The 25,026-nt window shown below is 36.5% G+C and overlaps 1 protein-coding gene across 3 annotated transcripts in view; it reads right to left on the bottom strand.

Annotated features, from left to right (window-relative positions):
- bcl11aa (BCL11 transcription factor A a) overlaps positions 1-3,595 on the bottom strand; it is a 54,812-nt gene extending 51,217 nt beyond the window's left edge. Inside the window, exon 1 of one of the 3 annotated variants that reach the window (XM_088609514.1) lies at positions 3,247-3,595. In XM_088609514.1, the coding sequence (XP_088465640.1) occupies positions 3,247-3,301 (55 nt within the window). In that variant the 5' untranslated portion in view covers positions 3,302-3,595. Of the gene's footprint in view, positions 1-1,484; positions 1,958-2,376; positions 2,703-3,246 lie in introns of those variants that run through there. The other 2 variants (XM_088609517.1, XM_088609516.1) reach the window with 2 other exon arrangements.
- Positions 3,596-25,026: the final 21,431 nt, after the last annotated feature.

Genomic DNA, 25,026 nt, shown 5'->3' with positions numbered 1-25,026 from the left:
TCAAAAAATAGATTTTAATTTGAGTTCGGAAGATTGGAACAGATTTTGATAAAGTGCTGGGATCTTGTGAACTCAGGTTAAATTTATTTCAGCCCAACCTAGACCAGATATTGAGGGGCATATCTGGAGTAGCTCCCAGATGTGCTGTGAGAAATATCATTTGAAAGAGCAATACCATACTACATCAGCGCTCCAACTAGGACATTGAGATAACATGTGATAATTTCTTGCCTCTGGTACTACCCTTAATTTTATGTCAGGTCAGCGACTGGAATATAAGGGTTATACAAGACTCCAATGCATTTACATAAAACAACAATCGCAAAGATTATGTCTTGTTTTGTTTAACACAGGTATCGCTGCTGACCCTCAATTATACACCCGACTGACCACTCGGAAGCCCAAATGCTTTTGTTTCCAAATACATTTGTTTTTGGTGTGAATTTATAGCACGCTTACTGTACAATAGACTTTCACGGAATAAAGCCGTTTCCAAGAACATAATAATCGGGAAATAAATAATGAGCGAGGAATAACAACACGCTCATTGCCACCGCCCTCAAATACAGCTACTCTGAAAAATTCTGCCACTTTCTTATGTTTACATTACTCGGGGGAAACATTTTTTGAAAGTTTTTTGCCTGCCCACCATGTATATAAAAACAATCTCTCTAACAGGACAAAACTGTTTTATCATTGTATTTTCTTTTAAAAACAACTGTCTCCAAGAATAAACTCAGTAGCCTTTGTCAAACAATTTAATGTATACATAAAATATTTATTAAAAGTGGCAGAAATAATGAAATCCAGGAAAACTAGATAGCAACAATGTGTATTTGCTCCATATTTTACTAATATTGAGCATACATTTTTACAGTTCACTGATTTCACATGGTTTTTGAAAACGTCTTGCGATTACTTCTAACGTAACAAGCGAAAATGTTGCTTTGATTCAGAATACTTTCAACAAAGTAGCTTGCTGTGAGGAACTGGATCTTCGTTGCTAGAAATATAGGAAAGACACAAAACCTGCACACAATTAAAAGGGCTTCATTTAAAATTACCTTTTGAACATTTCATTGTTAGTTTGCATGCCTGAAATTTTTTTTATTAAAAACTATACAACTGTATAATAAATTCCACCAGCTAGTCGTTAAAATAATTCACAGTAAATTTCTTAGCCTTAGCTCCCCTGAATATCTTGAGAGGAGGGAATACGACTTTCCTGATGATTTAATACTGAAACACGTGGATCTAAAGGAAACACGCCACACAAGGACATTTTATAGTTTTTCCATTTTGATTTCCTGTCTTCAAACGAAAATTAGAATACTCTCAATATAATAGTTTATTATTCTATTTAATAAGTGTAAAAAATACGTAAGTTTCATACACGTATTAAACTCAAAGTACAGAAAAATGCTTACGAGCTAAGGTATGTAATGAACGAGGTGGACAACAATAATAAATCATAAAATACTAACCTTAAATGGAGAGTCTTAATGCCTGAAACCTCTGTGCATACTAAAGCTTATTATTTATAAGTTGATGCGTTACTGAAAATGTTGAAAATACGCGTGGCTTTCAATTACTAAATTAAAGCTCCTTTTCATTTACATGATTGTGAAAGGGTACAAAAAGTAAAAAAAAAAAAGAAATCCAGTAAATTAGAAATAATTTGAATGATCGACGGTTTCTCGTCATTTATACGAGTTTAATTTACTTAAAATAAGATATAAAGTGGGTGGGAAAAAAGAAGCTATAACCTGCGTATTATGTATTTCCTTTTTATTCCAAACATATCGTCAGGATATGTAGATTGAGGTGGCGGTGAAATTGATCAGGTTCAAGTTCATTTCCAGTTTATGATCATCTTCTGCCTCCTAGCGACAGAACCGTCACACAAAGCAATACTTCAATGCAACTTAGACAAACGGCTCGCTTTAACACTAATGTGTCTTGAACAAGGAACATTACGGAATCGTTCTCGCAAGATTCGAGTCGTTAATACGGAAGGTTTACAGATCTTTATGAATAAAGATGTAAAACATAACATTTCATTCATTCAATCGCGAATTCCGATCTCTCGGGGTCCCAAATACGCTTGCTTACTGCGTTTGCCAAATGTTGGACGGTTTTAAACAGTGTATCGCCTTCGTTTCCACTAAAGCTTTAAAAAACGTATCCACACGCAAAAACAAACGTGGCGAACTTAAATATCCCTGAACACATGCAGAACCCAGACGATAATGTGCTATATACGCCGCGCAAGTCTGCAAAATGATTACTTTTTGCATCTATGAAAAGCAGAAACGAAAACAGAAAGAGGCAACTCAACTGTTCTGACTCGCATGCATACATTTTATTTTACCTTACCTTGCGAGTTCCCCTTTTACGTTAAAGTAAAATAAACATAACAGTCGATCCAAAAATCTATGTGTAAAAAGGGGAAAAATATTTAATCGAAAAGAAGAGTAAGCCGGGGTTCCTGTTCCTCTTTATAAAGCCGTCCCCTAAAACAACTAGAGTCGAATCTAAGAGCAATCTTTCTCAAGTAGTGCACATAAAGCTTTTAGATTACAAATCCATCCGTTTGACAGCGGTCTACGCAGCTTTCGAAAGAAAATTAAGCGAATATTACTCTTTTTTTTTCCCCTTTCGATGTTGTTGGCAGGAGGTTCCGCACACGCGGTGCTTGTAAACAGTCAGACACGAGATTTTTCCCAATCAAAATCCACTTCCACTTTTTTGAAAATCTTCCAAAAAATAGTACGAGAGGAGGGAAATCCTCTCCAGGCAGTAAACAGACAGTGTTACAGGGGCTTCCACTAGAAATAATAAATATGATAAAGCATGCATACCTATTACAATCGCCTACCTACCCTATGCCCTTTAGCGGCTTAAGCACAAGGGGTACGAAAGGCATATCTTAAGCACGCTAGAAAATCTTATTGTAAAAGTGCTCCGGATTCAAAAAGCTGAATGCAAAAAAATAAAAACTTTTTTTCTGCTTAAGTTTTAAGAAAACCGCATTTCGTATTGGCATTTCTGGGTGCAAAAGAAATCTCGCCACGCTTTTTTTTGTGAAGTCCACTTGACCGCGATCTTCGGTGTCCAATGTCCAGCACCACCTTCACCAAGATTTTTGCTCCTGGTCACTGTTTCTCTTCTTTACTGCAGAAAATTAAAGACTGTTGCTGGAAAAAGTGAAGAAAAGGGTGTAAATTACAATTTTGTTCTACTTACGCGAAAATTCCCGTTTGCTTAAGTGCTGGGGTTTGCCTTGCTTACGGCGAGACATGGTGCTTGGTGGTGGCTTTGAGCTCGGTTCACATCGGGAGAGCCGGGTTAGAAAGGAGACTCCAGAGAAAATATCTTCATCAATGCCTTTGACATCCAAAATAAATTAGAAATAATACAAAGATGGCGCAGGGAAGATGGATTGTGGGATAGCCGTCATGGCTTTTTTGAAAAGAGAGAGAGAGATGAAAAAAAATGGCAAAAGCCCCCCTGAGCTGCAAGTTCAAGTGCGGACGTGACGTCCCTGCGAACTTGAACGTCAGGAGATGGATGGACACAGACATACAAAACATGGGCAGGGCAAAGACAGAGAGTAGGAGGAGGGAATGGAAATAACAAAACCAATGGACACTCATTAGGGGCTGGACATGAAAAATAGACCCGGAGAAGCCAATGGACAGAGAGATCAAGGGGGCCGGACAAGAGGCACAAGAGGGAAAAAAAAAAGCTGTCTAGTGAAAGCAGTGGGCATTGATCAGGGGGCTGGACGTGAAAAAAAATAGACCAAGAAAAGCCAATGGACAGGGGATCAGGGGGCTGGACATATGGCAGTGAAGGGAAAAAAAACCCCGTCTAATGTAAGCTGTCGCAGTGGACATTGATCAGGGATCTGGGCACGGAAACACAGTGAAAAATAAGTTCGTGGTCACACAGCTAGACCACCTCGTGTGTGTCAGTAGCCAAGGAGCACAGCGACCACTGAGCTAAGAAACGAAACAGAACTTAAGATATTATTAGCAGGTTGTCTGTACGGGACAGACAGGTTTCGCAGCAGGGTAAAAGTAAAGGAAGACTAGGAGTAGAAAAAAAACAGCAAAGATCAAAAGAGGGTTAAGAAATTAAGCGGCTTCTCTTTTTTTTAAACCGAAGTGTAAAGTCTGACACACGGCGACGGTGGGGGAGTGAACGAACTAAGTTTGAAATAAACATGTGATGCAATAGGGGTTAAAGCAGGTAAAGGTGGGCTGTGAACGAAAATTGGGAGAGGATGCAAATGTCCAAAACGATCTGCGGTGGGTCGATGAGTATGTTCCAACAAAGGGCTGGGAGACGAAAAGGGGGAGAAAAAACACAGACACTCGCGGAAATCGATTTAGGAAAAGAACAAAACGCCTCCCAAAGAGCGGAGACTAAATAATGACAGCTTATACTAGAAGAGACACCAGGCAGAAAACAAAAGCGATGACATGAACTGTGTATGAAGTGGGTAGGAGAAATAGCCATGCAAACTAATAAAAAGTACTAAGACTAGCGGCTGCACAAGTGAATCACAAGAGCGAAGTGGAATGAAAACGTGAGCTAGACGCGGATTCTGGGACAGGATACAAAGGGGATGGGGTAAAAATGAATGGGAAAATAGAGAAAGAAAGGATCGGAGAGGAAGTTGAGCATCGGAGAAAAATCTCAGCAGTGGGGGAAAATATTTGCCGGTCAAGGTTAGTTTATTTACCGGTATTTGTCAAACAAGTCCTGGGTTTCTTTTTGAAGATTTATGAATATGGAAAGCTAAAGTTTGGAGATTATGAAGATAGGAGAGAATATAAATATATGTTATGAGGATACGACGGGGAAAGTTGTAAATGCCGTCTACGAATATTAAAAATGAGAACGTAGTCTACTGAGTAAAGAGTAAGATTGCGCGTAGACCTGGTTCGTACTGGCGGTTTCAAAGGGAGTATTAACGACTCGGTGTCAGGAAAAGCTACCTGAATATGAGCCTTCTTGCAAAATACGGGCTACAAAGCAGGCTGATATTAATAAACATGTACGAAACATAAGATACGAAATCTCAGAAATGAGAAAGCCTAATCTAGAGGGTTTTAAGAACAGCTTTTAGAACAGTTTCAGAGAAAACGACCTACTTAAATATCGGTGCAGGCTATTCTTTCTAAAAGGGGTTCTGTGTCCCCTTAAATCAAGCATGTAATGTCTTGCAGCTGCCCAGAACTCATTTCGATGTGGTATGAAATTATTCTTTATTTTTAAATTAAAGTAAATGGGACACTGACTAGTTTTTATGTATAAACAGTATATGCTAGTTGAGTCCTGCTGTTTAGGCTAAAGTGTTAATATCTTACGCTTATCGGAGGTCCCTAAACATACTGTATATATGACTGCTTAAATTTAAAACGTACACTTGAGTTAAGGTTGCTTTTCTGCAAAAATGCCATATTCTTTCTTTGACATGTTGCAGAGGGTTTGTAAGGCAGTTCTATCTGACCAAACGTTCGCGCTTATACTAACCTGTTTTATATATACAGTATATACCCACTATTTGTTAATTAAACGTGATTCAGTGTTTTAGTGTATTTAACGTTTAACTTGGTAATGTGCGTTAAACATGGGCTGAAGCATAATTAATAATAATCCTTTATTATAATATATAAGCAATGTAGATATGACATACTTGACCACACACAACTCTTGCGTTTAGTCATACTTTATATAAGAAACACTTAAGAAACTTAGTAGCAATTTAAAGTGGGTGTTGATCATGTTTTGCAGAAAACGGTCGTGTTATGTTGATTTATTGCATGGGCGCAATGTTAACGAGAATGCAACGTCTTTCTAATATACAATACATCTCAGTAAAATTCTATAGGTAATCGATATATTTCTGATTTTATGTATTCTTTAAGTGAGTGTGTGATGAATATTGAGTAAAATATATGCTGCACACTTAAAGGGCATTACTGGTATGAATAATGAATATATAAACTTATCTCTCATAGAGTCCTTAAATAAAATTGTACGTAAACGTTTGGTATGCTGGTAATGCATCTCCCTTTAACCCTTTGTGTTCATAAAAAGAGGGCCCACATACATTTCATGTTAAGTATTTCATATAGGCAAACTGGATTTGATGGGGTGTTTAGTAACATAATTTAATTTAAAATGCAGTGCCTTTCTTCGTGAAACAACTTTCATCTAGAGGTTACAGAAAAGCTAAATGACATGCAAACACCAGATATATTCTCTTTAAGCTCTTTGAACACCTAATGGGTTTTTTGGGGGGGTTCTTAACTGCAAAACAGTCTGAAATGACAACTGAGTTATATTCCACAGAGACCAGACAACTCTTCAGATTTATACAAATTAATTGTTCTGGTATAGGATTTGTCTTATACCCGTCACGAATTCAATTACTGAAGTATTGCCTTTGTGTTTTGTCATGACATTTGTCCACAAGTCTGTTGTGACAGTGAAGAAGATACCCAGATGCAGTCTGGTAATATTTTTCTAAAAGTGGCATTTCTTTTTCACTTTAACTTCAGTAGCATATACCGTATGAGTCCCACCCCCCATCCTCTAAATTTAAGCTTTTGACTACTCTTAATTTTTGTCACGCTTTTAACTTCTAGTATTTAGGAATTGGACAGATTGCTAGTTAGGGACTCCAAGGGTCAATCTGGTTTCCATAAAATTATCAGACATTTGTTGCCTGTAGTTCTGTAATTTCCCAAACGGAAACAATTGCCCGGCTGATTTGATGTGAAAAGGTGCTTTCGCTTTTTAATAGGCAGTGAGATTATATTGCGACAGATTACAGCTTTATTGCTGATTTTGTAAAGAACAATGCAACTTTCAGAAAGTGTTTGTGTTGACAAGCTCAAAGGGGTGTCCCTACTTTAAAGGAATGAAATGGGAAATGGTTAAAGATCAAGGATTGTATTAATTTATGAAGTCTGACAATAAACATAATCAATGCATTTCAGGTGTTATTGCTCATTCCTCCAAACAATGAACTAGACTCTGTCAAGTTGATTATGTAAATTGTGTGTGTGTGTTGTTTTTATGTGCAATGTACTGTTTTTAATGAAGGTGTACAGACACCTAAGAGTTACATATAGGGGTAAAAATAGAACAAGCATTAGGTTATTTTCCATATATATATGCATCAAGAAATTAAGGTTGACATCTACCAAGCAACTCACTACAGGAACTACTTACTGAAGTGGTCTGTTTAATCTTACCTGCATCTGTGAGGTGACACCAGCTTGCCCAGCCTGATGCATTTTAACACTACATGTAATAGTTTGATATTATACAAACGATAATGTACCTGAGGCAATCAATCCATTTGTTGTTTCAAAAACGTGTTGTCCTGATTCATTATGCATTACACAATACTGTGTTTACTTGATTTATTATATAATCATGTAACGATTCTCTAAGATCAATAAAACACGGTGCCATCGTTAATTTAAGGCATTTACCTTTTAACGCCGTTTTAAACGACAGAGGAGCTTAAGGTATTGGAATTGACTCATAATTTGTCTATTTTAAGGGAAGGATTAGCCTACAAGAATTAATACCCAATGGCAACCATATGATGTTAAAGCTGAAAAATTAAAAAAAAACTATTATGAACGATAATACGGTCCTGTGGCTCAAATTCCGTTTCTTAATCAGGGCCATAAAAGAGCACTTAACTTTGTTGCTATCCAATCAACAACTAATAGGTTCTATTTCAATCACAAATTGCAAGGATTTTTCCAATCACGTGCGTGGCTTCCTCCTAATGTACCCTAATAACAATTTTAGCATTCAGATGAAGCGATTTCGTTCTGCGACCGGCTTTTGTATTAGATTTGATTGTGAGAAGCCCCGATGGGTGCCTCTATCTGCGAAACTGCAGCCGATTCAATAGTAGTCTGTGCTAACCTTGACCTTTGCCAAGACCTCGCTCCATCTGGTGGCAGCCTGTTTTTTTTTCCGTCCCCCCCTCCTACTCCTTCTTCCTTCACAGTCAACATTGATCAAGGCACATCGAGCGCTTCACCTCCTCCAGGAGTAAGGCAGACCCCTGTGTACAGCAAAATTTCAATATGTAAATGACAGGGCGACTGCCGCGATCATAAATCAACCAGCCGTAGTTAAATGTATTAAAGTATCCATCTACGGTGACTTCCCTGACATATATCTATCAACTGTGAAGTGTCTTTCGTGTGTGTGTTGGACAGGCGAGCGAGAGAAGATCATTTCATTCAAGATGTTTTATCATTACTAAAGCTGGCGCTGGTTAACATGAAATAAAATCAAAATAACGCGGCTGTGAGGCTCTGGGTAGTGTTTTTTTCCCCCCAAGACTAGGCTTCTACTGAAAATGGAAAGTCCACATTTAACTCAAAACAGCATCTCATTTGCAGGTGTAGAAAAGTTTGTCTCATTGTATACGCCTTTCTGTTCTTCTTTATAGTTGCCTACATTTTGCCCTTGATGTTCGTGGCATCACGGTGCTTTCATCCATACATGTGGAAAACTGTAAATCCGGTTTTAGCAACTCCGTTTGGAACTGACTCCTGTTTAAGAGGGAAAGCGCCGCGTGAAACCAGAGAGGAAGAGTGAGTGAAGCAGGAGTCACGTGCGCGCTTCCCACGGGCAGCAGCTCAGAGAAAATTGACTGACTGGCCGCTTGGGCGCATTTCAATATATGGAAATGACCAGAGGCTTATGCAATAAATCAACGCTCAACACTTTGTCATTTTTCTCTTTCTGCTTCACTTTTTTCATTTTTCTTCACCTACATCAGCTGCTGTGTTTTGCACCTTTTTTTTTCCGGCTGTTTTGTTTTGGAAAACATGGATTGCGGTATATTATTTCTAAGATGTGTATATTTAGGCTGCGTGTTTATACAAATACATTCATCTGTTGTAAATTCAGTTCCAATAGCCAGACAAACAATCCGTTATTTTTATTTGTTATTGATCTGTAGAGATTAATTCGTTTGCAAAGGCACGATCATAATCCCAAATGCCACCTAACTTTGACCAATTTTCAATCTAGAGCGTTATTTTCGAATAAAAACGCTTTTCTGTCCAGAGAGAAAATGATTCCCTTTGTTTGTATTTTAGTCAGCCAGACAGGTTGAAGTTGTGCTTCGTGAATAATAGGCACGCCAGGGTCAGTGGTCATCGCCCTGTGAAATGCAGAACCTAATTAATTTTATTAAAGGGGTTCTGATTCAGCAATATGACAGCCCGCGGTAATTAACCCCTTGAGCACTGCAATGCTAGTCACTCACCAAATCACACGAATGGCAGCGATGTGCCCTTAAGGTTACCTGCTTTGATCCCTGTTACACACTGAGTTACACTGTGGGCTGCAATGCGAGTAGCCACACTTGTCTATACAAACGGCACATAAGGACGGAAATGCTAAATTATAACTTTTTCCTGTCGGGCTACTTATTCTTTAAAAATAAAAGTTATGCCGTATTAAAATAATACATTAACTTTTTTTTCCATTTGTCCTTAGTGTCTTTACAAAAGATTTATATGACATGCACGCATTGAAATGGTATTTACGTCTAAAGGAGCGCTGCTTTTCATCTACTTACTATTAAAACTGTTACTACTAACTAGTAAAACTGTTACTACTAACTATTAAAACTAAACTTGGACATTTTTTAACTAGTTTCCAAAATAGTTCATTGGACGCACTGCTCCCGTTGGGGCTGCATCACCTATCGCACTATGACGTTTCCTTGATAGGCAAAGATGTCATTTGAGCGTTTTACAGCAAAATAGTATTGCGAAGAATAAGGCAATTCGTTATTAAAAGTAACAAAAGTTATTTTTAATCAGTAAAAAAAAAGCGCGTTCTGATAACTTTAAAGCTAAAAAGTTTAACTCTTTATAACAGAGGTCCAGAATTATTCTTACAAACCACTGCACTATTTAAAAGACAGTCTATAGGCCTATAAGTTGTATAGAACTTTTAAAACCCTGTCACTAAACGCACGTGTCAAATTCAAATTGTCCATAGTGCCACTGAATAGCCATTTAATACTAAATGTAAATGGTAGTGATCATGTTTCCAGTAAATAAAATAACTTTTTTTTACACCCCACGTAAAGGTTTAGACTATAATTGGTTTTATATCATTTAGATTCTCTATTTACTCAAGGGCTACAGCATTTAAAGGGTAATGATCTTTTTTATTTTAGAATTTGTTTTCCAGTTTTTGCTTACAACTTGTCATCATTTTTAGTTAAGGCTAGTGCCAGGAATAGATTACTGTACTGTATGTATCCCTTAACAGGTACTTTTTCTTAAATTACAAGTTCTTAGTAGCTAGTTTCAGCATCACGAATGCAGCCCTGTGTAGCTAAAGATCCATTGCGCCATTATTCGAAAATCCCACCCACCAACACTTCGGTAAATTAGAAACAAATAGTAAAAGTTGTGAAACTGGATTCTTAAGTTTGGACTCAGCGTGACTGAAAAGCACATTGCGGTTAAGGTGTTTTTAATAGATACATAAAGAACAAAGAAGACGAAACGCATGTCTACTCTTTCCTTTAGGGCATTCCTCATTTGTAAAGTTAAAAGGGGAGATTCAACCACACTGGAAAACAATACTGCAGGTCTACATCACAGCAACACCACAACCGAGTGTTTTTACATGGCTTTCGTAGTCTACATATTTTGTAATACCAGCTAAACTATGTGAGTGGTAAGCCTGCAGTTCACAACAAATTATTTCTAAATTATCTTCTTGAGATAAACATTTTAGAAAAGACTGACTTTATATTTGGCTACGATCCATTCAGACAGGTCGTAGAGAGCTCTCAGACGAGAAGTATAACGAGGAGAAGATATTACTAAGTATAACGAGAGCTAAAAATGGACTTGTTCTTTTTTTCGGCTCACTGCATGGGCAACTTGATTAAGAAATTCGGTTACGACAAAAATGAAAAGTTAATCCGTAGATTAGCTGTATCGCTGGAAGCGTGGGTGCATTGCATTGTGCTCGTTTCTCAACCTTAGTGTGCTTTAAATCCCTACTGTCCGCCAGCTATGTCATTTTGACCCAGATACTGCGTCATTTTGTTTACAAACCCACTGGTCACTGCGTGGTAAACACTTGAAGCACTGCCTTTGCTCCCAGACCACTTCAATTTGTTTGTGGCCAGTCTTGAACACACAAGGCTCTATTGAAAGTGCTTGGAATGAAGTGCACACAGATGGAAAGCACAGAGGTTAACTTTGCCAGGCCTTGCACTGACCTTTCCGGAGAGAATTAAATCAGTCTGGCCTGTTGTTAAACCTAAATTATAGCCATGCATCCCAAAGGCACTTCTGCCAAGATTTTACTACCCCTATCCTCTAGGCTACTTAATACAGTATAACCACCGAGTTAAACAGGACATTTATAGAGGCTGCATGACAGACTCTCTTGCTTTCTTTTCTGTTTTTATGTTTGTTTCAGACTCAACTAGTAAAAGAAGCACAGAAACTAAGGAGTTTCGTCTCACATACGAATTAGCAGAAATAAATAAAACAACTATCGTATCTAGCCCATACCACATCCGAATGTAGTTTTGAGAGGGAAAATACACAGCCCAAACATCACTTTCAACGCGATGCTTTTTGCATGCTGCAATTAATTGTTTTTGACTGTGGTCAAGTCTGTAGTATAGAAATGATCTCATTAGCTGATCTTAAGAATCACATAAGAGCTATTATTTCCATCCATTACAAACAACAGTATTGCGTACAGTATTCGAAAAGAGCACACGAAATACCTAATGTGATTTAAATGCACATTTTAATTATGCCCGTTTACCATGATACTGTATATCTAACTTGCATATAACGTATTATGTATGCTTTTCTATCAAAACCCTTTCTGTGTGCTACAAAAGTGTTTTTTTCTCCAAGTGGGCATAAGAATCAGGCAGACAAAGACTATTTTCTACCTTAAAACAGAGGGAGGTAGTGAATTTTAAAAAAGAAAAAAAACAGGAATTATCTTAAAATCCCTGGTAAGTCGGGCTTTGCTTTTTTTCAGGGGAATTTCAAGCTTTAGTAGTTCAGACAGATTCACAGGCTGACAATTAATATTAATGGCTAGATTTCACAATGTGGCATTATCACACTGTGAGATGGGTGGGCATACCATCTGGGTTTTGGCAGGTATTAGATATAATCAAAGGGATTACTTGGCTATGAGAGAAATTATAAACCTTAGCTGGTTTAGTCTTTTTTTTATTTATAAACCAGCAATAGGTATATGGACCACGTATGCGGGTCTTGATTTGCTGTGAATGATAGTCACCAATTTATTCATTGTTTTTTATCAATAATTACACAAAGTGTATATAGATAAATAAGACGTTTTATCAGATGTTACTGCAAAAAAACATTGCATATTCAGGTATCGATAAACTGAACACTTCATTCTTAATCCTGTGCTTTCAGGTCTGTTCATTAAGTATACACAGACAAGTTCCACACAGGTTGCTGGTTTCACTGAGCAATCTTCATCAATCTATGGTAATGCATGACCATGTTTATTGCTGTAGTAGTTAAGTCGTTGTTAATTCTACACTAAACGGTTGTTATGATGATGAATGAGGAGGCTGAGATGGTACACACGGGACCGGCAACCATTTATCTGTTGTATTGAGGGCTTTTTTGTTTTAGCGCATTAACAATTTGAGCTGATACAACAACCCCCCCAAAAAAAAACAATAGAAAAGGCAAATTGAGGAAAGGGTCGCATACAGTGGGTTTCTAAAACCGCATAATGATCAGAGCATCAGAGTGCCATATCTGGTTTCTGCTGAGGACTGTCTTGTTTTCTGTGTTGCGTTATATTTTCACGATTAATCGTTAATTTGTGTACCCCGTATTGGGCGTGAACAGTGTAAAATCCAATATCTATATACAGGGATAATTAAATTAATATAGATTCTACTTTCAGTGTTACAATATGGGTTGGTGCATTCCATTAAGGCCATGGTTATTTTTGCTTGTGCATGTACTGTTAATGGGTAAGTGTTAGGTGCAATTAGCGTTTTGTTTCCAATTGTAATTCTTTACGGTGCCTTGAATTTATGGTGGTATTTTGTTTTCGATTCTAATGAACTGGTGCCATCTTGAGGGCAAACTACGCAAATGTAACCCAGTTCTATGTCCTGAGATGATGAAAGATTTTTTGTCGTCGTAGCCCCTGCTGCTAGCTACCGTTAAATAGGCCTCATAACCATAAATCCAAATCTTGATAAACTGCATTAGTATTTTATGCCAATGTATAGTTTTGTAGTTACAACGCTCTCTTTCAAAGGGATTTGAAATGAAAAATGAGTTGACTTTTCTCTTGTGGCTTTGAATTGTAAGGAAGTGCCCCACCTATTAAAACGGGCCGGGATTCCACTTGTTCTGCTAGTTTATCTTTGATTAGAGAATTTGCGATGTCTCAGACCCGTTGTATTCACAAAAGGACAAAATCCTCAATCAAGAAACTGTGGCCACCCCCCAGTTCCCCCCTCCTCCCCCGGCATATACACACCCTCCAGCCCAAACACGCACACACGCCACACCATGTGTTTTCCTGGCATATGAATTTGTGCAAGTGCAACACGCTATCTTTTCAATCCAACGTTGAAACCGGAGATACGTTGCATGTGTGGAGTAATTAAAGTATATTTCCAAATCTTTGGAGATTTCATTATCAGTGTGAGTATATCTGTGCCATGATAAATTGGAAATTCTGATTTGATGTTATAAACTACCGCCCACGCCAATGGCACGTATAAAGAAATGCCTTTGTAATAACAGTAATACCAAGCAGGGAATGGGCAAGATCCTGGTCTATTTTCACCTATATCGCTGAAACAAATCAATACAAGCGTTACATTATCTGTATTTGAAACTATTTGCATGGATTGTATACAGACATAAATCAGAATAAATCGTGATTAGGTAGACACATAAAACTGTTCATGAATTCTCTTACACGGAGTGATACCCTTTGACTGTCCCCTCTCAACATCATCGACATAACTGTTTTTGCTGTTCTAAACAAATTAAAAGATGGGATTGAAAAGTTTGACAACGAATTTAAACCTTATTTCAAGCATAAAATATATACTTGAGAGCTTTAAAACGTTTTATTCTCACAAAAATGTGAAGGGCATACGATTTTTCCTTTCCGTGCCATAATTTGCAGGTCGAATCATTTCCATTAATCTCTAAGTAAATTATCATTTTATTTAGGTTACCTATTACATCGCAAAACCACTATTATTATCGCTTACGTTACTGTGCCAATGTCAAACCCTAGATCAATTTAAATCATATACGTATACATACTGTATTTCCCTAAAACTTTGTTCACCTCGGTGTAAGATGTTAAAACGCGATGATCAGGCCTGTTTTACAGTTAAGATGTTAACTTGATATCTAACTCTTAACTGCTGCTTCTGTAGATGTCGCAAATGTTTGTCAGTTGCCTTTCGTTTTATTTTGCATCCGAGTTCACTTTTGTCGACACAAGGATGAAGTCATTTTTTTCCCTATAAGATCATGTCACAATTAAGGAAGTTCGACATGTTAGAAAATTTTCATCTAAAGTTGATTTTTTTACAGCTTTACTCTTAAACATCTATTGTGTGCTTCTACTTCTGTTCCGCTGGGGTTAATAACAATTTTACATTTTTGGTATTCTTTTAGCGATAGTGTAACTGTCGAAACATATGATCCCTCTAGTGGTCATTAAATCGATACGTTTGTTACATTTTGGTACTTTTCTTGCCAAATACAAACCAGTGGTTTAACAGATCCCGATTAGCATCTTGGACTACCTAATACAATCTCTAGTAAACAAACCTAAGTAGTACAGATAGTCATATTTTACACAAAACATTCAGGCTAAACTTAAACTCTGCTCTTTGTATTCGAACTCTCTCTGCTTTAGTAAAAGCAGCCTTGTTATTTAAGTAACACGTTTAGTGAGTCATAAAAGAAAATCTGGAGTGATAATCCAATCCTTCACACTTCTAGTAAAGAATCTTATTCATTGTGTTACTTTAGAGGACAGGTTTAGAGTTTTAGCATACCTAACCGATTTAATGCTTGTAGTTGTGTTAGCTTTCAGGATAATTAAAGAGAAAGTCACACCTTTACACTGTAGGATGAAGAGAGAGAAAACAATATACATTTACAAGATATATCTCTCAATGTTTATTTACTGTAAAACACAAACGCTTACCAAATCAAAGAAGCTTTTTGTTCATTATATATCTTTATCCAAGCTTCAGAAAGCTGTAAAACATCAAGCTGTAAGTGCAAAGCCTTTTTTATCTAAACGTGCTCGAGTATTTGTTAAATCACTTTAGCTTATAGAGATTCAGCAGAGTCATGAATTGTGTTCTGCGTGTCTACCGTGAAGCGTTATCTCCTATACAGATATTGAGAAAAGATGGTGAAATGCAGCCGTGAATCTCACTTGGTCAACCACAAAAAATAAAATCTATAGCAAACAATAAGGCTCACAGTTATAGACGTTATAAACACTGCCATATTCGGACGTCTGCCATTCAGGAAAAGTTTTTTTAATGTGGTTTATATAAAGATAAACATACAAGGAGAGACATATGACCAGATCTAATTATCAGCACTCGAGAGTCTGTGACGTTTTGATGCGTTTCACATGAAATATTTTACATGTAAAGGACAGCAACCTTAAGACCACACAACACCCAAAGTAAATATCGACCAGACAGATTTTCTTTCGCTCAAGGCTTGGTCGATGACTGCAGTTGTCTGAAAGTTTGTAAACTTGAGGAGGAAATTAATGCGAACGAATATACCAAATAAACACTGCCTTCAATTTATTTTAGTATTGTTTGGCATTTATAATACTTGTGTTTTAACTCAAATCATTTGTGGCGCTTTTAAATTCGGATTGTTTGTAATGGAATATGATCTGGGAAGCAAAACACCATCGCTCAGTTTCAAACCTCTCCGTCCGCTCTGCCTTTCAAAGGTACTGGAACAACTACTTGTTGCAGCGCGTTAACCAGAGGCCTCGAACGTCGAAAGCTATGAAAGAATACAAAAAGAAAGGCTTTAAAACCCAAAGCACTCAATGGATTAAATAGATGGCTCCACTGTGTTCGATACTGTGTGTAATTGCTGTGTTATTCTTAAAATAATATTAATAGAATAATAAAGGTCACACTTCAATCAAGTAATTTAAAGACAGGTTATACGTATGTACATGATATTTAGTATATTTTGTTAAACGTAGCACAAAGGAATTGGGATATCGTGGCGAACTATGATAGAAAATGACTGCATTTTTGCATTTCCTTAGATTTAGTAAACTGTGGGTAATAAGAAATGCAGTTTGTAAAGTTCAGATGAACCTTAGAACCCGAGAAGCCTTTTAACAACACTTTTTAAAATTATATGATAACGATAATAAAACATGGATGCTAAAAGAAGAGGTATAACAAAATATCTATTGTCCCATATTTATTGCACTTGAAAAAGCGCGCAACGTGAATTCGTTTTTTTTTTACCGCATTCCGCCATTAAATGATTTCTGAAGACAACTGGTTTCTTCAATCCTTATTATGGCCAAATTAATAACAAAGTAGAACCAGTCGAATCTTTACAATACATCTGACAGTCATTGTTAAGGGTATGTCAGATCTACACTTCAATTCATTCATTCGTGTATGTTTATCTAACAATTAAATTTACATATCAGTATTTTTAATACTTGAAGCAATTTAGTTTTTGCTCGTTTAATTGCTAGATTGCAAAGTTACTAGGTTGTATTATTTTACACCCACCAGATGAGAGCTGCGTAATATTAGACTATGCATGAGTAAAAAGAACTATCTTTAGTTACTTGTATATTATGATCATTTCACTAGGCGCTGGCTCTGCAGAAATGTATGTGAAATATTTTATTACTCTTAAGTAAGGTAAATTAATTTTTACTGTTTATCCTTACAGTGGCATTTATTACCTTTAGTCGGAGGAATGGGATATACCTTCAAGAGATTAGTGATAAATCATGTATTTTTAATGAATATCAATAGGAGAAACCCCATGACATAGCTTGCTATCTAATTTGATTAAACTGTGCTTAAGGCAACCATACCTCTCTGGCTAGGGAATAGCGTTATAATGACTCTGAGAGCATTATACCAGGCTGTTGTAATGATTTAATGAACTGCCTATGTATTTAGTTCATTGGCTTTTAAATGATTAGCAGCAACAGAAATGTAGCTCTTGCTGACACGATCTCGGATCTGATGGCAAACTTAAACAACTATGACCTTATAACAAAGTACCATAAGGTTTAGTTAGTGAAGTCGAATAATGTAGGACCCCTGAAGAATCGACAAATGTTGCATACTTGTAATGTAACAAATAGATATCTAGGTCTGTCCAAAGCCTTTTACCAATAACTCAATTGAGTTATAAGAGAACACATTATCTCTTATGTAAGATGTGAAGTTGAGAATCATTAGAGTGTAAATAATAAATGATCAACAAACGCTGTAAACGGAAATGCCACCTTCTTCCCTGACTCGTACGTTTCAATAAGCACTTGGAATAGGTTACTAGAAGAATCAGTCTTAAGGAGAATTGTTACAGGAGAATCAGTCTTGAATAATGCATTCACTGGGAACAGGCATTTACAATTAAGGAGAATTGAAAAACGTTCTGCATAATATCTAGGTTTAAGGGTTAAATGAAAATTAATTTAATGCTGAATATTTTGTATCGAATAGGCTATACGTTTTGTAAGACAAACTGTATAGCTAACTTGACAATAAGCTGATAAAGTATACTAAAGATATCAGTTGGAAATCGTTACCACTTTATTGTAAATAAATACAGCATAATAATTATCATCTTTATTGGTTCAAATAGGCAATTCAATTAAAATGTATTTAACATTATGCGTTACGGATGCTTGCAATGTTGATCACTGCGTACAAAACCTTTTTCAGCACCATGGACAGCTCGTGTCTCGGTTGTCACTTGTTCAAATCTGGATATCGCCAGACAAGGACTGTAGCCGCGATCCCCTGAAAATCCACAGTCCTAAGAATATTTGATCTGAAAAAAATGCTTTTCTCATCAGCAGGGATATCTTTTACTCAACTTGAAGTGATACAACAATCTGTGCAGCGCTCGACACAAATAAAGTGCATGGCTAAAGGGCATTTTTCAACGATTAGAATCCACCACGATCTGGTGTATGAGCCGTTAGTTACATTTTATCTCGCATATTATTTTAAACGTTGGTTGCATTACTTCAGCTTACAATAATGCATCATAATAAGTTAAATACGTGAACCACAGTAAAACATGAATATTTAATACCTAACTAAAGACGAACATGTGTGTAATGTGCCATATTCTGAAATATGTTTTTACTATGTTGTACAGTATATAGAATTCATCCCTGTGGTATCATCTAACAGTAGGGAGGGAGGTAATGCAGAATCCAGATCAGTGATCAGTGTATACTGCCAGGCAGATGACAAACAGGCCTTGAACTTGCCCAAGAACAGAGAACAGCCTATTTTGGTGAATGATTGTGTTTGCTCCTTCACTGTTCGATTGAACATCTCCCTCACTTCCCTTCTGCCACTTTCATTCAGAACCCATAAGGTGTGAGATGGTTTTCGACTTTACTTATTGGACAATAAACAAACCTGTTTTGTGTGTGTGCATTTTGAAAGCAACGTTTACTGTTACAGAAGTTTTGATTTGCTGTAAGTCATGATTTGAGGACCTGATACATTCTGTAAATAAGTGGAATATATAAATAATGTACTGTATTAATAATGTAAAAGAGAGACAGCTCCTTGCTCTGTATAAGGGTTGATTCTCAAGAAAAGAGTTTGTATTTTCACCATCTCAATAAAGCCGTGTTTCAAAATCCATCTTTGTGTGTTCTTTGACCACTGAAGATACTATTTTAATCATTGTAAAATACTGACCCAGGGAATTCCAAAATAATTTGAACATTATAGCTTACAGGACTTAAATTACTTAGATCTTTCTATGTACAGTATGATACAACACACCTTAAGAAGGCTCCACAGTGAAAACGTTGTGTCTCTTTTCTTTGCATCATGGAATAAATCTTTACCTGGTCCTTTGCAGTATAAGTCTTTTAATTTGTTTTCACAACCTGCACTAACCTTTTTCCTTTCATGGCGTAAATATGTTTTTTTTTAGCAGAAGAAAACACATGGCTTTAAATGACAAGGGTCTTTTTTACTTCACATCACATGACTTTAACATTCTGAATCAATGGAGATAATTGCTTTAACTATGGGATGACCAGAATGGCATTCATTTTTGCATACAGCTTCAATCTGGCTCTTCTGAAAGGTTTTTGGAGATTCCTTTATCTGTTGCAGATCTGCAATACTCTGTACAGCCTTTTGCATTTTTGTCTGTTCTGAAAAGGACTGGGAGGGAATGGAATTCCATGTTCTCTTAGTCATTGCAGTAATAGTTCCAGATTCATGAATGCATTACCAGGCAAATGCTTGTTGAAGTTGAGGAATGAAAACAAAAGAACCGCATTCATACATTTCATTTCATGTCTTTCAAGTCCCGTTTCTCTCTTCATACTTTCAAGAAATAAAGGAGGCCAGAAAAATAGAAGATCAAACTAATTAGCTAAATCTCAGCAAAATCCTTTGTTCTTCCTCCTCCACCATTTATTCAGCAACCAATTACAAAGCCCATTCTCCAGCTCTATTATCCCACAATACCTTAAAGGGTAATTGAGGCATTTAAATTGGTAATACTATGCAAATGTTAGCGTACTTTAATGATCATAATTGCCAATCTAAAAAAGATAGATGGCACAGTTTTCATAATCACAGAATCAGCAATCATCCTTAGATATATTTATAAAGAATATCGTCATTGCTAATGGAAGTTGCCACGATCCCTGATGGCTCAGAATCCAGTACAGTTCTGGGAGAGTAATTACACAGACAGCTGGAATTGCTTCACATTAATGATTTCACACACAACACTGATGCATACTCACAGTCAGCTGGAACAGCAGCACTAGTAAATTGACCCCCTATTAAAACACTGAAATGCTTACATAAATTCTTAGTTTGCAATATCTAGATTATTTTTCTCCTTTGGACAAATTTGTTCTTATTCCAAACCTGAATCTAACTGTAAGTAAATTGACCCTGGTGAGAGTAGGATGAGATTTAAGAATGTTGCGTTAAAAAGCATTCAAATGTTTCAAGTAAGCACATTCTAGAGCCCTTTCTGTTGTGATGAATAAGTATCATTAGCAGTAGTACTAGCCAAATAAAAATACATCTGGAGTTCAGTTTGTTTATTTACTGTATTGGTTATCTTCCATGTTTTTACAAACGTTATTTATGTTCCATTTTAATGCTAAACTATAAAATAACAAGTAATTGGCAATAATGATTGTACAAATTTAACACATTTCCTTGGTTTCTGTAGCAGATAATTTAAAGGCCCCTATAAAACAATTCAAACGACACCCCAGTAGACTATAGTACATACAGTATACAGAAAAAATAAAATAAGCTATTTTGAAGGCCTTCTGAATAAAATGTAAGTTGATTTCATCTATGATTGTATGAGTTTCTTGTTTTTTACTCATTTAAGCTGCATAATGTGCAGAACCGTAAGTAGAATTAATGTACAAATGTTTTAAATAAAATTAAGCTTACAAAATAACATTGTAATTTCATTCAGCTAATAACTACAAAATCAGTGCAAAATTAAGTCGTATTCTGTCAGACATCATCTTTAAATGTGATTTTAATTTAAATACACCAAATGCAATGTCTTTCGGAAACATAGCCCATATTATGTTTGTACAAATCTATCATATTTACAGAAACTTTGCAAATTGGGTTTAGGTTTTCATCACATCAGTACTCAGATCGGCAAATGGCCATTCCATCCCATCAGATCCACACAGCTATGGACGGCAACTCTGAAACAATTAGGTTATTAAACTCCAACACATTCTCATTCTTTATGAATCACCAAGGAAACTACAGCATTACCCCTTAGATCAAGATCAGGCAGCATTGTACAGCCATTGAATAAATTCCCACATTGACTACATACTGATGAAGACTAGTTTGCCAACACAGGTTAGAAGTCTCTGTTTAAAGAACATGCTAATTTTATGTTCTATGTTCAGCTATTTTTATCACTCCTTTTAGGATGGCCCATATAAATAAAACAATTTTATTATATTTTTTATTGCTTGAAGAATGCTGTGGATTTTCTGCGTTTTTGTTCTTTGCCCCCAAGCGATTGCATCTGACATTTGAACAGGATTTTCTGATGACTCTACAACATTGGTTTTACAGCCACAGTCTCCTTATTTAAATAGTTTGAAGGTAGCAGTTGTCACATTTGCTCACCTATCCCCCCTCAGTGTGGAAGGAAGTGTCTGTGTGGACCTGGAAATTAGGTTAAGACAACGACAGCAATCTGCACGTTCTTTTCTAGGCACCCATTAGTTAACACAGTTGGGAATTGATGACTCAGGGGTGTGGACCAGGCATGGAATAGAGAGACAGAGGGAGAAAACAAAAAGACAGGGAGAGAGAAAACCAGCCCACCTTTTACCAGCCAATCATCAAACAATACTAGCCCTCTGAGCCCTCAGACATAGCCATAGGGGTGTCTGAGAAACAAAAGACAGAGTGGGATAAACAACACACCCCGATACTCGCCCATTATCAAAAATATTGTCCTTTGGCTGATACCCGTTACATAAGAAGATACTGCAAGAAAAGTTAAAAGTTAATCGGCCCATCTACCCCCATCTGGTCATTAGTAGTTAATCAATCCCAGATATCAATTCCAGCTGTTTCTTGAAAGAAACCAGGATTCAGGCTTCAACAACATCGCTGGCCAGCTTGTTTCACAAGCCCATAGCCCTGTGGGTAAATAAGTGCCTCATGTTCTCAGTTTTATATTCAATTTTTTATTGGGTTTTCAGAAAGAATATTACATGGTACCATATAAAATAATGATCAAATGTGAACAATCACCATGTCATGACAGTACCAGGTCTGTACTTGTATGAGGACTATGTGTAAATACATTTAAAAATGAGTAGAGATTAATTAGGCCTACTGTATATAACCTGAATATACAGTATAATGCAGGTTATACACTGTAACTGTAATATTGTAACCAGAAAATATTAATCAAAGAATATTATAAATATTCAGTTTTGAAGTCATCTTTCTGGAAGGTGCCTAGAACTGTAGAAAGATATGAAACATTACATTATTTTGTGACCATGACTGCAACCTTGAGAAATAATGAAAAAACATTGCTATAAGCAAAAAAATGTTACACTATTATGACACCTTAATAGTGAAAAATTAGTAAAATTATAACTTTTTAATATATTAAGTAAAATTTGAACCATTTTTATATAATGCATATAATCCTGAAGCAGTACACAATGGATTTGCCTCTTTGTTCGGTATGTGTGTATATGAGTCTGTAATGTGAGTGCACCATTCCACATTAAGTGTGCTAATTATTCCAAAACGATTAAAGTTCCTTTGCTCACATTATACTAAAGCTTTTAATGAACAGTCTGTCCCAGAGTTGTAAAAATGTGCTGAAATATGATATGCTTAAACAACTGCAATGCAAGGTAATGCAACAATGTTCTTAAAAATTAATTTCACTGCCAAAGCCTGGCAAACAACTACCACAGACACAAATGGTAATCAGTTTTGCAATCATTTTTGCATCTTGTTTTTACACTAAATGTTTCTGACATTAGCATTGCAAAAGCAGTAAACATTTTTAATCACTGTGCAACTTTGTTGAAAGACAGCTCTTGAATACTTTTTAGGTACTTACAACATTTTGTTAGAAAAAACACCTGCTCAATGTACAGGTATCTTAAATTGACACTGTACCTAGATTTCCTAGTAAAACAAGGACACACTAGACTACCTTCATACTTATGAGACAGCATCCTTGTCATTATGTGAGGTGTGTCTTTTCAAAACAGATGTTTCATTGTTTATGCATTGTTAAGGCCTAATTTACAATATTGTGTGCTCATAAGATCATCACATTAGATAAATGGTAAGACATTGATGCTACAGAATCAGTTTTAAAAAGGTAACAATTTTTGGCTTTAAATGACAGACGTACACCAAAGGGTTTTAACGAAATTGAATATCTTGAGCAGTGGAAAATACTAGGGTCTTGATACAAGTACTTTAAATCCTGTATTGTATTGATGGGATAACTTCAAGATCAGCTCTGAAACCAACACCTGAGATTAAGAAGAAATACATTTAAAAATGAAACCAGTAAATACTTCCAACACAAAGGACAGTGAAACCGCCCCGTCATGTTGTCGAAGGTTGATTGCTTGCTATACTTTCAGAAACAGATGAACAAGATCCTAATGCCAATACATTACCAGCACAAAAGTGAGCAAGAAACGATGAATGGACTCTTCTGTCTCATAACATCTATTTTGTTATTGTGGAAAAACAAATATTGGTAATCCAGGGATGTGACTGAAGAAAATGGAACAGCCTTGTTTTCAGCACAAGATTCTGTTTGCATTATTTGCTGTAATTGTCACTAAAAACAGATGTGGCAAAATATCACAGTTTGAAGGGGAGAGCAGTAGCAGTGCTTATAATGTCTCAATGTCTTTCCACCATAATACCAGGAGATTGAGCTGGACCATATTTCCGTGCTGTACAGTAAGGCTTTATGTTGCAGACATCTGAGCTACATACCGTAGGAATTACAAGGACACAGCAAAAAAGCAAAAAATGCAAGTTTGGACATTTTCTTGTATTAGGTGCATCATTATTACTTATCCTTCTGTACATTTCTACATGAAAAGAAAACAGATTATCTTCCCAAAGCTCAGACTGAGGAGCACTAAAGTAACCTGGGCTTTTTAAGTTAACTACATATAACAGTCTGTTGTAAGGGAAATGAACACTTCTCACATGGGGAAAGTATTTAATCTGAACCAGGTACGTACAATTTACATACTCAAGGACACAGCTGCTGTTCAAGAACAAGCTTTATGCAGCTGTACCAGGCGTGTTTAAAATACATACCACTCAAAAACCACATTTTGTTTCTATGTTATTTAACAGATCCAAACTATGGAATATTTTACTATGCACTAGTGTTCATACTCATCCAGTACAAAATAAGATTATTTAGGGTACAGACAAGTATGTCTCCAATTTTGATGAAATGTTTCACTGTGTGTATGTGCAGCACTAGTGTTCATACTCATCCAGTACAAAATAAGATTATTTAGGGTACAGACAAGTATGTCTCCAATTTCGATGAAATGTTTCACCATGTGTATGTGCAGGATTAATTGTTTCAGGTAAGACTATAAGCTTGGTTAAGTAAAAAACAATTTCACACAGCTGTTTAACAGAGATCAGTTCTATTGATTTGTAAGACTGTCACAGAATGGTAAGACTGACAATTGAAGAACTAGAATGACCAGCCAGATGTCAGACTTTTCAGCACGTTTAATTTGAAGACAATTACCCTGCCTCCTTGTGACACTTAGAAGTGCAAGAGCTCTAGCAAGACACACTAGGCAGAGAATAATCACCCAGCAGAAACTTTCTAGTCTGCACCCCAAGACTGACTGAGCAAAAGCTGTCACACAATTCCAATGTTTTTATTAGCCATTTTAAAGTGCAAATGTGCACGTGTGTCATCATGGCAGTGCCTGATGAAAATGTTTAGAGTATAATGGCAGACATTCCATGCTTACCTAGCCACACTTGTCACCTGAACATAACTTTGACCAAACAGTCTTGGAACAAACTCAGACTTCAGCCACAGATTTAAACACTTGAAGTCACAGAATCCTCAGCAGATCATGCTGTTCATGAAGGAA

Source organism: Lepisosteus platostomus, chromosome 17, assembly GCF_059453375.1.
Source record: "Lepisosteus platostomus isolate fLepPlt1 chromosome 17, fLepPlt1.hap1, whole genome shotgun sequence".
NCBI classification, from domain to species: Eukaryota; Metazoa; Chordata; class Actinopteri; order Semionotiformes; family Lepisosteidae; genus Lepisosteus; species Lepisosteus platostomus.
The sequence above is the reverse complement of the archived record's forward strand: the minus strand, read 5'-3'. Positions and strand labels throughout refer to the sequence as shown.